At 41.6% G+C, this 15,000-nt stretch overlaps 1 protein-coding gene across 13 annotated transcripts in view; it reads left to right on the top strand.

Annotated features, from left to right (window-relative positions):
- Positions 1–15,000, top strand: part of ubr4 (ubiquitin protein ligase E3 component n-recognin 4) — a 47,179-nt gene that overhangs the window by 21,671 nt on the left and 10,508 nt on the right. For 7 of the 13 annotated variants that reach the window (XM_069526016.1, XM_069526012.1, XM_069526013.1 and 4 more), the window contains 39 exons: positions 16–198; positions 473–631; positions 862–1,014; positions 1,204–1,431; positions 1,560–1,717; positions 1,827–2,001; positions 2,314–2,515; positions 2,724–2,887; positions 3,184–3,400; positions 3,893–4,109; positions 4,626–4,658; positions 4,939–5,002; positions 5,106–5,240; positions 5,612–5,786; positions 5,953–6,084; positions 6,198–6,319; positions 6,570–6,681; positions 6,964–7,094; positions 7,453–7,630; positions 8,007–8,111; positions 8,425–8,562; positions 8,922–9,090; positions 9,328–9,532; positions 9,606–9,719; positions 10,026–10,235; positions 10,333–10,482; positions 10,586–10,813; positions 10,960–11,038; positions 11,144–11,377; positions 11,497–11,665; positions 11,849–11,993; positions 12,383–12,468; positions 12,565–12,652; positions 12,987–13,180; positions 13,301–13,540; positions 13,632–13,770; positions 13,988–14,113; positions 14,403–14,531; positions 14,643–14,992. In XM_069526016.1, coding sequence (XP_069382117.1) covers positions 16–198; positions 473–631; positions 862–1,014; positions 1,204–1,431; positions 1,560–1,717; positions 1,827–2,001; positions 2,314–2,515; positions 2,724–2,887; positions 3,184–3,400; positions 3,893–4,109; positions 4,626–4,658; positions 4,939–5,002; positions 5,106–5,240; positions 5,612–5,786; positions 5,953–6,084; positions 6,198–6,319; positions 6,570–6,681; positions 6,964–7,094; positions 7,453–7,630; positions 8,007–8,111; positions 8,425–8,562; positions 8,922–9,090; positions 9,328–9,532; positions 9,606–9,719; positions 10,026–10,235; positions 10,333–10,482; positions 10,586–10,813; positions 10,960–11,038; positions 11,144–11,377; positions 11,497–11,665; positions 11,849–11,993; positions 12,383–12,468; positions 12,565–12,652; positions 12,987–13,180; positions 13,301–13,540; positions 13,632–13,770; positions 13,988–14,113; positions 14,403–14,531; positions 14,643–14,992 — 6,236 coding nt within the window. The remainder of the gene's footprint in view (positions 1–15; positions 199–472; positions 632–861; positions 1,015–1,203; positions 1,432–1,559; positions 1,718–1,826; positions 2,002–2,313; positions 2,516–2,723; positions 2,888–3,183; positions 3,401–3,892; positions 4,110–4,625; positions 4,659–4,938; positions 5,003–5,105; positions 5,241–5,611; positions 5,787–5,952; positions 6,085–6,197; positions 6,320–6,569; positions 6,682–6,963; positions 7,095–7,452; positions 7,631–8,006; positions 8,112–8,424; positions 8,563–8,921; positions 9,091–9,327; positions 9,533–9,605; positions 9,720–10,025; positions 10,236–10,332; positions 10,483–10,585; positions 10,814–10,959; positions 11,039–11,143; positions 11,378–11,496; positions 11,666–11,848; positions 11,994–12,382; positions 12,469–12,564; positions 12,653–12,986; positions 13,181–13,300; positions 13,541–13,631; positions 13,771–13,987; positions 14,114–14,402; positions 14,532–14,642; positions 14,993–15,000) is intronic. The other 6 variants (XM_069526017.1, XM_069526015.1, XM_069526014.1 and 3 more) reach the window with 3 other exon arrangements.

The raw sequence follows: 15,000 nt of genomic DNA, 5'->3' as shown, positions 1-15,000 counted from the left end.
CTCTCTTTTACTCAGGTGCCCACACTCGGCTCTCAGGAGGGGGCTTTTGAGAATGTGAGGATGAACTACAGTGGTGACCAGGGGCAAACAATACGGCAGCTCATCAGTGCACATGTCCTGCGGCGTGTTGCCATGTGTGTCTTATCTTCCCCCCATGGCCGGCGCCAGCACCTTGCAGTCAGCCATGAAAAAGGAAAGGTAAGTGACACAAACCAGTTAACAAAATCCCATTTTTCTCTTTGGTTCCCTTAAAGAAGCTTTAGAGGAGAATTATTTGTCAATCTAAGTTTTCAAACAAGATTGGACACATTGGCAGTCAAAGCTAGCACATCTGTTTATGCGTTATGCAAATGTGATTTTTTTTTTTGTTGCTGATTTCACTTTTGTTACAAATACCCATTAAAGTTGCAATTTGCTTGTTTCCCTGTTACAACACCCCAACATGTATTTTCCTGTATTTCCAATTTGACAGATAACAGTTCTGCAGTTGTCCACTCTCCTGAAGCAAGCTGACTCGAGCAAGAGGAAGCTAACACTGACCCGTCTGGCCTCTGCCCCAGTCCCTTTCACTGTCCTCAGTCTGACAGGCAATCCTTGTAATGAAGATTATTTGGCTGTGTGCGGCCTCAAGGTCAGTAGTGGATTGGATTGTTGTCTCAAAAGTTATTATTTTATTACAGTTACTAAGCATACAAACAAAGGAACAATGTAGGTGTGGTTTTGCAGAGAAGAAGAATCCTTCATTATTGTAGATTCCATAGTAGATAGTCCTTTAGGTTACACAAAACTCTTAAATTGAATATTTTGTAATTTGTTAGTACTTTAGAGTTCTGGTATTTGACTGTCTTGTTTTTTCTGCAGGACTGCCATGTGCTAACTTTCAGCAGCACAGGGTCTGTGTCAGACCATCTGGTTTTGCACCCACAACTGGCTACTGGCAACTTCATCATTAAAGCTGTCTGGTTACCAGGCTCACAGACTGAACTTGCCATCATCACTGCTGACTTTGTAAAGGTATGTTTTAAGAGAATAGTTGAATGTGTACTGAATACCTGTTGGTATTATTGTTGATGTGATTTAAAAGTTATTGCTGAGTAGGAGACAATCACGATTGTTAAACATGATGACTACATCCTACTGATTTTTGCATGATGGGAAAAATGCTACTCGTCTTTATATATATATTTCTCTGTTGCTTCACAGATATACGACTTGTCAGTAGATGCCCTGAGTCCAATGTACTACTTCCTGCTTCCAAGTTCCAAGATCCGTGATGCTACATTCCTTTTCAATGAGGAAGGGAAGAACATTATCGTCATTATGTCTTCAGCAGGTTATATGTACACACAGATCATGGACGAATCAAGCAGTGCCCAACACGGGCCTTTCTACGTCACAAATGTTTTGGAGATAAACCACGAAGACTTGAAGGTAAGTTGGCCATAAATTGTACCTTTCAAATCCTGTGATGTGCTGAATGTTATCACATCAGTAGCTGAAGAAATCACTGCTCGATGAAAGAATCTACAACAATATATCTTCTTTCTGTGTTTCTCCAGGATAGCAACGGGCAGGTCGCTGGGGGTGGTGTGTCAGTCTACTACTCTCATGTGCTTCAGATGCTTTTCTTCAGCTACAGTCAGGGAAAGTCCTTTGCTGCCACAGTGAGCCGGAGCACATCCGAGGTGCAGAGGCTTTTCACCATCAACGTCAAAGGGTAACTACTCTTCTTCATCAAACACAGTCTGATGCTACTGCACTGGATATGGGAAAATGGAATTGGCCACTATGTCACCATCTCTGTCTTTTCTTCCTGTCCTTTTAAGCTCTAACGGCGGTAGCAGTAAGATGTCACCGGCTCTGTGCCAATGGTCCGAGGTCATGAACCACCCGGGTCTGGTGTGCTGTGTGCAGCAGACGACAGGCATCCCGCTGGTGATCATGGTCAAACCTGACACTTTCCTCATCCAAGAGATCAAAACTCTGCCAGCCAAAGCTAAGGTAATGTGAAATGAGCTGCTCTAACATAGAACTGTCACATACAGTAAAAACATAGTAATGAGAATGATAAAAGAAATAAAATAGGAAAAGGAAAGAACATGTTTCTCTGAGTTCAGTGGTCCTATTCTGTATATTCGCAGGATGAAGCTTTTTATGTCTGCTTCACAATATAAAATACATACATTTTTGGTAAACTGGTAAAATTTTAGTTGGATGTTGATGAAACACAGTACCAATAAGTGATACATGTAAATAGTAATTGTGAAACTTTGTATGTTTTCCAAAAATTAATTTATTCTCTCTCTTCACCAGATTCAAGACATGGTAGCTATTCGGCACACAGCCAGTAACGAGCAGCAGCGCACTACCATGATCCTTCTCTGTGAAGATGGAAGCCTGCGAATCTACATGGCCAATGTGGACAACACCTCTTACTGGCTCCAGCCCTCACTGCAGCCCAGCTGTGGCATCAGTATTATGAAGCCAGTCCGCAAGCGCAAAGCAGCTGCTACCAGTGAGTCTGAGAAATGAAGAACAACTATTCTTGGTCACAGGAATCATAATCATGGAACATTGAAGAATAACACATAGAATGTTTATCAGACTATATCAGACAAAATAAGTCCTCATCACAAACAATGTCTGAAGAAAAAGCTAACTTACATATTGTATGCTGTGTCCCTGGAAAATGTTCATATATTAATGTAATGGTTTACTTTCAGCCACCCGGACTTCCAGTCAGGTGACATTTCCAGTGGACTTCTTTGAACACAACCAGCAGCTGACAGAGGTGGAGTTTGGGGGCAATGACTTGCTGCAGGTCTACAATGGACAGCAGATCAAACACAGGCTCAACTCCACTGGGATGTATGTGGCCAACACAAAGGTAACAAAGTTTTACGATTCTGTCTTAAAAAAAACGACTGCTCTGCTTTTTTCTAATGGAGTGAATTACTGCTGTCAGTTATCTGTTAGCTTCTTTTTTCTATTTTTAATTAAAAGCACAGATAATATGCTGCAAGTGAAACTAATTAACAGCTAAAACGAAGTTAACTAAATAAATAACCAACGTTAGCCTCGATTTAACAGTGGAGCTGTGAAATGTGAGGCCATGCAGGCTCAGATAGATAAATTAGGTGCACTTACAGAGAGGTTGTCTAAAATCTGGTTGTTTTCTTCTAGCCTGGGGGATTCACAGTGGAAGCTGTCAACAACAACAGTTCAATGGTGATGACGGGCATGCGGGTGCAAGTGGGCACTCAGGCCATTGAGAGGGCTCCTTCCTATGCGGAGGTCTTTGGCCGCACCATGCAGATAAACCTGACAAGAGCCCGATGGTTTGACTTCCCCTTCACTAGAGAGGAGGCCCTGCAGGCGGACAAGAAGCTGTCCATCTTTAGTAAGTGCCAGAGTTAGCTGGGATGATGATTTCTTTCTGCCACCTCTATAGTCTCAATTATATGCACTGCCTATTATTTTAGTCATTATTGTAGCTTCTTGTAGCTGCTCTGCAAGTTACAAGCATTTTCACAAAAAAGTAAAAGCTCACCTCTTGTGTTCACGTCTGTGTTCCTTTCATCTCTATTCAGCCTTTCAATACCAAGATTGCCATATGTATGTTTTTGCGTAATACTTGGACTATATTTAAAAATACGGTGCATTTTACTTTCACTGCCCTTCTTGGCTTCCTTCAAAACAGTGCAAAATGTTAAATGAAATACTATTTCTTATTTGTCCAAAAAGAGCACATATTGAGTGTCTGAAATTGGTTTGCAGCAAAATGTAATTATTAATAAGTGTACTCAACTGCTCCCTTGAACTTGGATACCTTTCTGCAGACTGTTTTCAAACCATCTACTAATTCAGATTCATCTTTCTTTTTCTTTTACAGTTGGGGCGTCTGTTGACCCAGCTGGAGTCACAATGCTTGATTCAATCAAGATCTATGGTAAAACCAAGGAGCAGTTTGGCTGGCCTGAGGATCCACCAGAGGACTTTTCCTCTGCTTCGGTTAACAATGTCTGCAGCCCGAACCTCAACCAAGGCAATGGTGCTTCTGATGGAGACATAGCCACCCCAACTACCACTAGCGGCAGTGTACTAGAGAGGTATGTGTTTTACACTTACGGTTTAAGTTTAAGTATACAGATCTCAATCCCCTGTTGTTCAGTTAATCACACATGATCTGATGAGACAGTTTGACAATTTATTGGACTTAATAATAAACCAATTTTTCACTTTTCAACTACCTTTAATCTACACTCTCCGATTTTGAGATAGCATATATACGTCTGTCCTTTGTCCTGTGGCTATATAAGATAATTGATAATCATGCAGTAAGCTGCACTGATGTATATAATATACATGAATGTTGCGATGTTATAGGTTCATATCACCCACTATTTCTTTACCCTTCATGGGTCCAGCTATGTGGGGCAGGAGTTGTTGAGGATGAGCAGGTGTTAGGCTCTCTTTAGAGTATTTAGTGCATGGCTATCGTGATGTCATCTTTTCTTGCATGCTTCTCTTTTGTTAAACTGAATCATTTAATTCCACTTGTTTCTTTCTGTGAACCTCACACTTTTTTGTTCTTTTTCTTTTGCTCCCAAAAATACAATAAAAAGTTGTGAAACTGAGTCCTTATCAACCTTGGACCGGTTAGTAACTGCCCTTTCTCTGCTTGTTTGTACGGTTTTGTGCATGTGTGCCAGTATGTGTGTCCTTGCTTGAGACTGTGAACATGCCACGCACCATCTCCACGCTTGTACAACAACATTTTTTCTTTTCCTTACTGCATTTATTCTTGCGTTCAGTGTTGTTTTGGCATTTAGAATAGCACAGACTGCAGCAAGTTGAGATTTTGTTTTTGTTTGATGGTTTGGTCAAGTTAAGGTGAAACCATCAGGAGCCGTCTGTTGATCTTGCTTCTTGTTTCAGGTTGGTGGTCAGTTCCCTAGAGTCTTTGGAAAGTTGCTTTGCAGTAGGTTCCTCCAGTGAAAAGGTAAATGAATAGAGATTATAAAAGCATTATTGAAAGAAAGTCCTGTTTAAAACTGTCTTGTGCTGAATTGGTAACTACAAGTCTTGTGGTTGCCTCTTTGTAGGAGAAGAATAAGGCTGCAGCTTTGGAGTTAGCCACTCTACTACTGTCCATGCCGACCCCTGCAGGTGTGCAGCAGCAGACCAAGGGACTTCTTGCCAGCCTGCACACCAGTCGAACTGCTTACCACAACCACAAGGTATGTATACATCCCTATGTAAACCTAAAAAATGTAATTATCATTCTTAAAAACAATTTAATCAGTTAGGATTTTAAGTCTCAGTGAAATGGAACATCTAATTGCACACATTGGACATTTAGCTTGAAGAACGCTGAGTACTTTTTTAAGCCTGTATGATTGTAGTAAGCCAACACAAGTGCTCGGAAATTTGACAAATGGTGTGTAGAATTCTTTTAGTGCTTGTACATAATTTATCAGTTACAGTTTGTTCAGCCACCACATTCTCAGAAGTCTGTTGGGATGCACTCAAGTATTTTGTGGTGGTAGATCTGCCTATCTTCTACATCACTTGTGAAACATTTCTTGTAATGCTTGTGTGCTTCTTTCAGGACCAGTCCTTGTTGAGTAACGCAGTGCAATGCCTAAATGGCTGCAGTCGTGAGGGGAGGGAGCTCGACCCTGATGTTTTCCAGAGGCTTGTAATCACGGCCCGCTCCATTGCAATCATGAGACCCAACAACTTGGTGCATTTCACAGAAACAAAGTCATTACACCATGACTCTGGTAAGATAATAATTAGCTGTTGACAAATTTTGCCCAATATTAAGGAATATCCATTTAGTGTGAGTAATGGATCAGCTAAAATGGGTTAGGGGTATGTGTAGTTAGGAGACTAAGTGGTCCAAAAGTGCCAAATAAGAGTCATTCATGTTTCTCTGTTTTAATCCAGAAATGACTGAAGATGGACAAAAACGTGTGGATGGTGAAAGCTGTAATTTCATCACGCAGCTCATGAATAATTTCTGGAAGCTTCATGCCCTCAAACCAAAGAACGCCTTCCTTGCCCCTGCTTGCCTGCCTGGTAAATGCAAACATTTAGACACCAACGTTTTTTGTGTTTTATTTATATATAAAATGAGTCAATACTGTGTCGACAGTTGCAAGATTGTAAACATGTTTTTTTCTCTTACTAAGGCCTCACTCATGTGGAAGCAACAGTAAATGCCTTGGTGGACATCATCCATGCGTACTGTGCATGTGAATTGGATTACATCAATGTTGCCTCCAAAATCTACATGCAGATGTTACTATGTCCTGTAAGTACCAAACCTTTATCACTGGAATTACAATTTTTGATATTGTAAGAATGTGTTGAAATATTGAATCACAAACGTTGACAAATTGTGATTTTCTACATTCAAGGTGAGAAAAACACTGTTGCTGTTGAGCCTCACCACCATAAAAGTTTATCTACTTTCTTATTATTTTTATTTACAATTAGGATAGTAGGTGTCAAAAGCACTTTGAACACATCCGGTAACTATTGTGTATTTAAACCAATTCCAGGACACCGCTGTCAGCTTTGCTTGTAAGCAGGCTCTGATCCGAGTTCTTAGACCAAGAAATAAACGGCGACATGTGACCCTCCCGTCTCCCCCACGCTCCAACACACCCATGGGTAAGTTTGTACATTATTTTATAGAAAACCTCAATTAACAATATAAACTGTATGTTGCTAGATGTGATTGAAGGCAATTTTGTCGAGTCAAGTATAATAATCTTCAAGTTCCTCTGGTTTCGATGTTACAAGGTACTAGATAGGTTCAGTAAAAAAAAAAAAATCTTTACAATCTCAATACATGCCAATAATAAAACAAAGTTTAATCAATTATCTGCTGATGCTCCTATGATCACATATGGATTCAGTTCAGTAAAACTGTTGGATATTTTCTTTTACCAGGAGACAAGGATGATGATGACGATGATGATGCAGATGACAAAATGCAGTCATCAGTGCTGACCGGAGGAGAAGAAAGTAGACAGGAGAGTCAGGAGCAGAATGAAGTGGACCACGGTGACTTTGAGATGGTGGTGAGCAAAAAGGGGCGATTTATTCTGCGGGTTGTGATCGACACTTCTCCTGCATTGTTTTTACTGTGTGAGGACACTGATGTTGACTTAAGTCTTCACACAGAGGAAAATAAATCATTTGAAATGTATAACTTAAAAGATCTTTTTGGAATTGTCATTTAGTCAGTAGGGATGCAGCATATAACAGTCATATACAGCCATGTCAGGCTTTATGGAATATATCAACCAGGTGCATCCCTGATAGTTGGTGTATGAGTTTATTATATCTTCAGATATACATTTTAGTTGCACACTGTTTTCTGTTGAGAAACATGGCACAGACAGAAATGTTACAATGTTTGTTGTTCTGCCTCTTTAGTCTGAGTCCATGGTCCTGGATACAGCAGAGAATGTCAATAATGGAAATCCGTCTCCCCTTGAGGCTCTTCTGGCTGGAGCCGAGGGTTTCCCCCCCATGCTGGACATCCCACCTGATGCGGATGATGAAACTATGGTCGAGCTCGCCATCGCTCTCAGCCTTCAGCAGGATCAACAAGGTAAGAGGCCAGACATGTGTGGTAGTCCTACTTTACATTCCAACACACTGCACTGCATGGATGTGTTGAGTGGTTGTAAGTCATTCTGGGAGATAAGTTTTGAGTGTCCTATAACCTGAAACTAATATGGACCTTGAAATAAAGCTAAATAATGATAACAATGCACTTGCCGCAAAACTGAAACTTTGAAATCTTTAGATTCAACCTTAGCCTTCTATTTCCTTGAACTTAGGTTACATTGAATTCCTAACTTGTCAAACATTATTGAATTTGCATGTCATTTAGGTCACATATTTCTATAAATACTTCCAAAGTGAGTTATCATCTTTGAGATTGGTATGTTGGGTAAGCTTTTCTATCTTTTGCCATTTTTCAGGCAGTAGCAGCAGTGCCCTCGGCCTACAGAGCCTTGGCCTGTCTGGCCAGGCTCCAAGCTCCTCTTCACTTGATGCTGGCACTCTTTCAGACACCACAGCATCAGGTAATAAGACTACCTCTGTGATAGAATATGTAATATGTAAATATGCTATAACTGTAAGCTCACAGTGGGGATCTATACCACAAGATGCTTACATTTTTTTTAATCTTAGATACAATTTTTACGTATAAAATGCCAAAATCTAACGGTGAATGTAAATGACCACTGATCACACATCCAAACTTAAAGAAGAAGAAATAACAACCCATCATTTCAGGTCTTATTGATTGCAAGTGCACAAGTGTAGACTAAGATCATATATCATGGCCAGATGAATACTGCATATTTACTGTTACAGTTTTTGCTTTGATTTCAGCCCCGGCGTCAGATGACGAGGGCAGCACAGCTGCTACTGATGGTTCCACGTTGCGGACATCCCCAGCGGAGCACGGAGGCAGTGTGGGCTCAGAGAGTGGAGGGTCTGCAATAGACTCTGTTGCAGGGGAGCACAGTGGTAGGTGGTTTCAAGAAAAACAACCGTAATTGCCGACATTACTTAATGCAAGATACTGTTTTTCTTAATGTCAGACTTAAATGTCTTAAATGATAGGGTTGATGATTATTCAATGTTTGTAGACTAGTTTTCAGACCTTGCCCCTTTTTTAATGAAATATAATCTTAACAACCTTCTTAATACAGTTGTCTGTAGTTTATATATCAGTACACATGGTACTTCCCACACCCTTTCCTTTCCCCATACCGCAGTCTGAGGTTATGGTATCCCCATAATCTGGCATGAAGGTTAGCACTTACTTATTATATGCAACTATGTTTCCAGTTTACTTAGTTTCATTTGTGCATGCATTTGTTCAGTGTCAGGACGCAGCAGTGCATATGGTGACACGACGGTGGAGGGCCATCCTGCCGGTCCAGGCAGTGTGAGTTCCAGCACTGGAGCCATCAGTACCACCACAGCCCAGCAGGAAGGCGAAGGCTCGGAGGGAGAAGGGGAAACAGAGGGAGACATTCACACAAGCAACAGGTCAGACACCCCAAACTTGAATGAGGAGTTAAGATCAAATAGAAATGTTCAATCTCATTGACAGCTAACCCCTGCCTGCTTAAGTGTAGAGAGACATTCTCCCACCATTAATGGGTATTCATGTGTTTGAGGGCAGGAAAGAGATGTCGGAAAATGTAGTTGCATTTGATAAGAAAACTCGACATGGTATATTCAGATGCAAAACTGTTTCCCCCTTTTTGTTTTCTTTGTCATTAGGCTGCACATGGTTCGTCTTATGCTCCTGGAGCGCTTGCTTCAGCACCTTTCTCAGCTCCACAATGTAGGTGGAGTCCAAGCCATTCCTTACATGCAGGTAATCCTCATGTTGACCTCTGACCTGGATGGCGAGGATGAAAAGGATAAGGGCGCCTTGGATGACCTGCTTGCACAGCTCATTGCCGAGCTTGGCATGCACAAGAAGGTAACCAAGGTCTCATTATGATGAATTAGGCTTTGTGTTTTCGTTTTACTGAATCCATGTTATTCTTTTGCAGGATGTGTCCAAGAAGAATGAGCGTAGTTCCATCAATGAAGTTCACCTGGTCATCATGAGACTGCTCAGCGTCTTTATGTCTCGAACCAAGTCTGGATCTAAATCTTCCTCTGAGGTACCTCCTCTTTCTTTTCTTAGTACTGAATAACTAATGAAATATATTATTATTTTAAACCAATATGAGCTTAGTGCCAAAAAAGACATGTCTGGATTTAGATGTTTCAGCAGGAGTTTTGGTCTCCTGAACTCGACACAACACTGTGCATAATGGACAACACCAGCCAATAGAACATGACTCAAATGTAGTTTTCTGTGTGGAACAATTTGTGCGTAACACACATACTTTCTTGCTTGTTTAGAAATAAAGTTGATGGCACTGCTATGAATTTTAACAGCTGCTGTATACCCCTCTCTCTTCCAGTCATCCTCCCTGATTTCCAACGCCACAGCGACTGCCTTGCTTAGCCTGGGTGCCATTGACTACTGTCTCCATGTGCTCAAGTCGCTCCTGGAGTTTTGGAAGAGCCAACAGGGCGAAGAGGAGCCTGTGACCACCAGCCAGCTCCTCCGTCCACACACAGCCTCCTCTCCTCCAGACATGAGTCCTTTCTTCCTACGCCAATATGTCAAGGTATCACACAACAGCAATCGTTTTTAGCACTGTAACATGAAAGCTTATTGTTTTGTAAGTTACGTTAATGTGAACTAACTGTTGTTCCTGGCACCAGGGTCATGCTGCTGATGTATTTGAAGCCTACTCTCAACTGTTGACGGAAATGGTGCTGCGGCTGCCATATCAGATCAAGAAGATTGCGGACACCAACCCTCGTATCCCTCCTCCTGTCTTTGACCACTCCTGGTTCTACTATCTGTCCGAAGTAAGCTATTGAGTGTTTTACTTGAATTTTCTTTTAGATTAAGATTCAGTGTTTGTCTTCAGGTAAGAATAAACCTTTAACTCTCTGACTGTTTTTTCCTCAGTATCTGATGATCCAGCAGACTCCATTTGTCAGGAGGCAAGTTAGAAAGCTGTTGCTATTTATTTGTGGCTCCAAGGAAAAGTATCGTCAGCTGCGAGACCTGCACACTCTTGACTCCCATGTGCGCAGCATCAAGAAGCTTCTGGAGGAACAGGGCATCTTCCTTCGGGCCGGTGTGGTCACAGCCACATCTGGCTCAGCTCTGCAGTACGACACTCTAATCAGTCTGGTGAGTGTCCTGTGAACAGTTTTTAGAATAACTTGGACAGAGTAAATACCCCCTTTTCACTGTGATTACGTCTGCCCATTGCTATAAGAACTGTGATTCTTATCTTCCTTCATGTGCTTAAATTGAATATGTTTCTCTTGTTTCAGATGGAACATCTGAAAGCTTGCGCTGAAATTGCCACTCAGAGGACAATCAACTGGCAGAAATTCTGCATGAAGGACGACTGTAAGTTCTTTCATATCAGTTTTGATACTGGAAACAAACAAATGTTTAAGGCCAGTACTGTTAACAGTATTTTTCCCTCTTCACACTCTTCTCGTCTCTCTCCAGCTGTGTTGTACTTCCTGCTCCAGGTTAGCTTCCTTGTGGATGAGGGCGTTTCCCCAGTATTGCTGCAACTGCTCTCATGTGCCCTGTGTGGCAGTAAGGTGTTGGCAAACTCCTCCTCTTCATCATTCTCTGGAGGCTCCAGTAGTGCTGGACAGACAGGAGGTTCTCAGTCCTCTCAGAGCAAGTCCTCCAGTAAAAAGAGCAAAAAAGAAGACAAGGAGAAAGACAAAGAGGGTGATTTCTCATACTACATGCTGCTTCAAGCCACCCTCTGAACCTGAACAGGATATTTAAAAAATGGACAATAGATGCTAGTGTCCTGACTGTGTTGTATCTTTTTGAACTGACCACAGGTGATGGTGTTGGCAGCCAGGAGGATCAGCTGTGTATGGGTCTAGTCAGTCAGCTAAACAAGTTTGCAGACAAGGAGACACTCATCCAGTTTCTGCGCTGCTTTCTGTTGGAGTCAAACTCATCTGCTGTGCGCTGGCAAGCACACTGCCTGGCTCTTCACATCTACAGGTACTGTTAAAACACATGACATAGACAGCCTTATTGAGTATTTGTCTAAATATTGACTAGTTTAACTATAATACAAACAGTTATAGCATAAATAAACTGTTAATCCTTTAACAAAAGCATGACTAAATTAGTAAATAGTTGAATCATAACCTGGACCACTGGCTGACATCTGAATCTCTGCAGGAATTCCAATAAATCTCAGCAAGAGCTTCTGCTGGAACTGACCTGGGCCATCTGGCCTGAGCTCCCTGCATATGGCCGGAAAGCTGCCCAGTTTGTCGACCTGCTTGGATACTTCTCACTCAAAACTCCTCAGACAGAGAAAAAGGTTTGTTTCAAGTTTTCACAAGCTCTGGTTCTAGAGATGTCTGGATATTATTTTGTCTGAAATCAGATCAAACACATTCTACATTGGAACGTCCTCACAGCAGATAAATAGCGTTAAATTGGTTATTCTGGCACATTTTCATTTATGTTTATTAATATGTATCATCCCTCCTAAATAAACCTGTAGATAACATGGACTATATGTCTTCATGTTTCTACTTTGTTTGAAAATGTAATTTACAAGCCTTGTTTTTGCCCACAATTTTTCAACCAGTGAATTATTACTCAGCCACAGTGTGGACATGGTTGTGTTTGTAATGTACAGGTTGAAGCACTTATTCTGGATGTGTTTTCATAATTTGTGTAAATTGTTTTTCTTTCCTGTTCCAGCTAAAGGAATATTCCCAAAAAGCTGTGGAAATTCTGAGGGCACAGAACCATATCCTGACAAATCACCCCAACTCCAACATCTACAAGTATGTCTATACAAACATGCTATCTTGAATAAAACAATTTCAACCAGTGGACATCTACATAAAACTCTTCTGTTGTCTTTGTGTTCTCTCCTGCAGCACTCTGTCAGGTTTAGTGGAGTTTGATGGTTTTTTCCTGGAGAGTGACCCCTGCTTGGTATGCAACAATCCAGAGGTTCCCTTCTCGGTATGTGCAACACAACTTCCCCTAGTGGACTCAATATATTTTAAAACTGTTTCACAGCAAATGTCGTTAAAAGAATCCTAATGCAAGTTTTCTACATTCCTGTAAATATGCATTTTGCATTGGTTAAGTGTTTCTATTTCATCTTGGCTTAGTAATTTGAATAGGTAATATACAGTGTGGCAGGTTTATGCTTATTTCTCTATCTTATAAAAGCCAATTATCACAACAATCATAATAAAACATTAAAAACAAATACTGCTACTTAGACTTTACTGGCATAATCACAGTTTATCAAGGATTTTTAAAGTTTGAGTGTCTTGTATTTCTCCTCTAGAATATAAAACTGTCATCGATCAAAGTGGACACCCGCTACACCACCACACAGCAAGTCGTCAAGCTCATTGGTAGCCACACCATCAGCAAAGTCACCGTGAAGATAGGTGACCTCAAACGCACCAAAATGGTCCGCACCATCAATCTGTACTACAACAACCGGACAGTACAGGCTATCGTAGAGCTGAAGAACAAGTATGTCACAACAAAGAGCTGCTGGTCTTATTGAACAATGACATTAAGATACTAAGATTCCATAATACCTGCACTCACTTTAACAATATAAAATTAAAGGTCTCTGCTGTATTTTTGTAGGCCTGCTCGATGGCACAAAGCCAAGAAGGTTCAACTGACACCGGGACAAACCGAGGTGAAGATCGACCTTCCCTTACCCATTGTTGCTTCCAACCTGATGATTGAGTTCTCTGACTTTTACGAGAACTACCAGGCCTCCACTGAGACCCTGCAGTGTCCCCGCTGCAGTGCTTCTGTGCCCGCCAACCCCGGGGTGTGTGGCAACTGCGGTGAGAATGTGTATCAGTGCCACAAGTGCAGGTGAGCAACAGGTTTCCTTTGCTGTTCTGAAAAGATAATTGGAGACAGTGAAGTTGAATTATATTTAACCTTCCTGGTTGTCTTCTATTAGGTCCATCAACTACGATGAAAAAGACCCCTTCCTGTGCAATGCCTGTGGTTTCTGCAAATATGCCCGATTTGACTTCATGCTTTACGCTAAGCCATGCTGTGCTGTGGATCCCATCGAGAATGAGGAAGACAGGAAGAAGGTAAGCAATTATCTGCTGAGAAAGACATGAAAGTGTAAAAGAAAGAAGGCAAAATGGCCTCTACCATTCCTAAACATCAGTTTACATGCCAGTTTTTTTTTTACTGATGAAAGAAGAGTGAAGTAAATTTTGCTGAGTGGATTTTGGTGTCTATCTCTTTGCCTTCATCTTTTCTTTCGTCTGCCTCCATTCATTCTTGTCTTTCTTGTTTCTGTAGGCTGTAACCAACATCAACACACTGCTGGACAAAGCTGACAGGGTCTACCACCAGCTGATGGGACACCGACCCCAGTTAGAAAGCCTCCTGTCTAAAGTCAATGAGGCAGCACCAGAAAAGCCACAGGTCAGTCTTCACATGGAGAGCATGGATAGTTCATGTTCTTATTCTGTCTAATATTAGATGTTGTTTCAAAGGGGGCATAAATGTGTTTTAGGCCACTTTGCACACATTGTACATAACAGGGCTATTTTTTTGTTTATTGTTTAAAAACATCTCTGAAAAGCTATAATAGCAGTTGACCTACGGTATTTGGTATATTTGTAATGCATGATAGTGAATGAAAAGTGTTTGAAGACACTTCAGTAGAAAGTAACATTTAAAAGCCTGTTTTTTAATATTTTAATCCCTTTAGGATGACACAGGAGCAGGTGCAGGACTTGGTGCATCCTCTGCTAATGTGAACCGGTACATTCAGCAGCTGGCTCAAGAGTACAGCGGTGACTGCAAGACATCATTTGATGAACTCTCCAAGATCATACAGGTTAGAGAGGAAAAAAGATATTTTATTCATAAACTGGTAGTATTTGTTTTTACCTTTATTTCTATTTTCTTCTCCTCATATGCAACTCTGGCATTTTCTCTTTGTTTACAGAAAGTGCTTGCATCTCGCAAAGAGCTCCTGGAGTACGATCTGCAGCAAAGAGAGGCTGCCACCAAGTCATCTCGAAGCAGTAGCAGCCACCAGCCCACCTTCACCGCCAGTCAGTACCGTGCCCTCTCTGTGCTGGGCTGCGGCCACACGTCCTCGACCAAGTGCTATGGCTGTGCCTCAGCTGTCACAGGTCACTGTATCACACTGCTCCGTGCTCTGGCCACTAACCCAGCCCTCCGGCAGATCCTGGTCCTCCAGGGGCTCATCCGGGAGCTTTTTGAGTACAACCTGCGACGTGGTACAGCAGCCATGAGGGAGGAGGTGCGCCAGCTGGTCTGTCTCCTCACCAGGTATGTCC

The sequence above is a fragment of the Paralichthys olivaceus genome, chromosome 6 (assembly GCF_024713975.1).
Source record: "Paralichthys olivaceus isolate ysfri-2021 chromosome 6, ASM2471397v2, whole genome shotgun sequence".
NCBI classification, from domain to species: domain Eukaryota; kingdom Metazoa; phylum Chordata; class Actinopteri; order Pleuronectiformes; family Paralichthyidae; genus Paralichthys; species Paralichthys olivaceus.
Note: the sequence above shows the minus strand (reverse complement) of the source record. Positions and strands in the feature narration are given on the sequence as shown.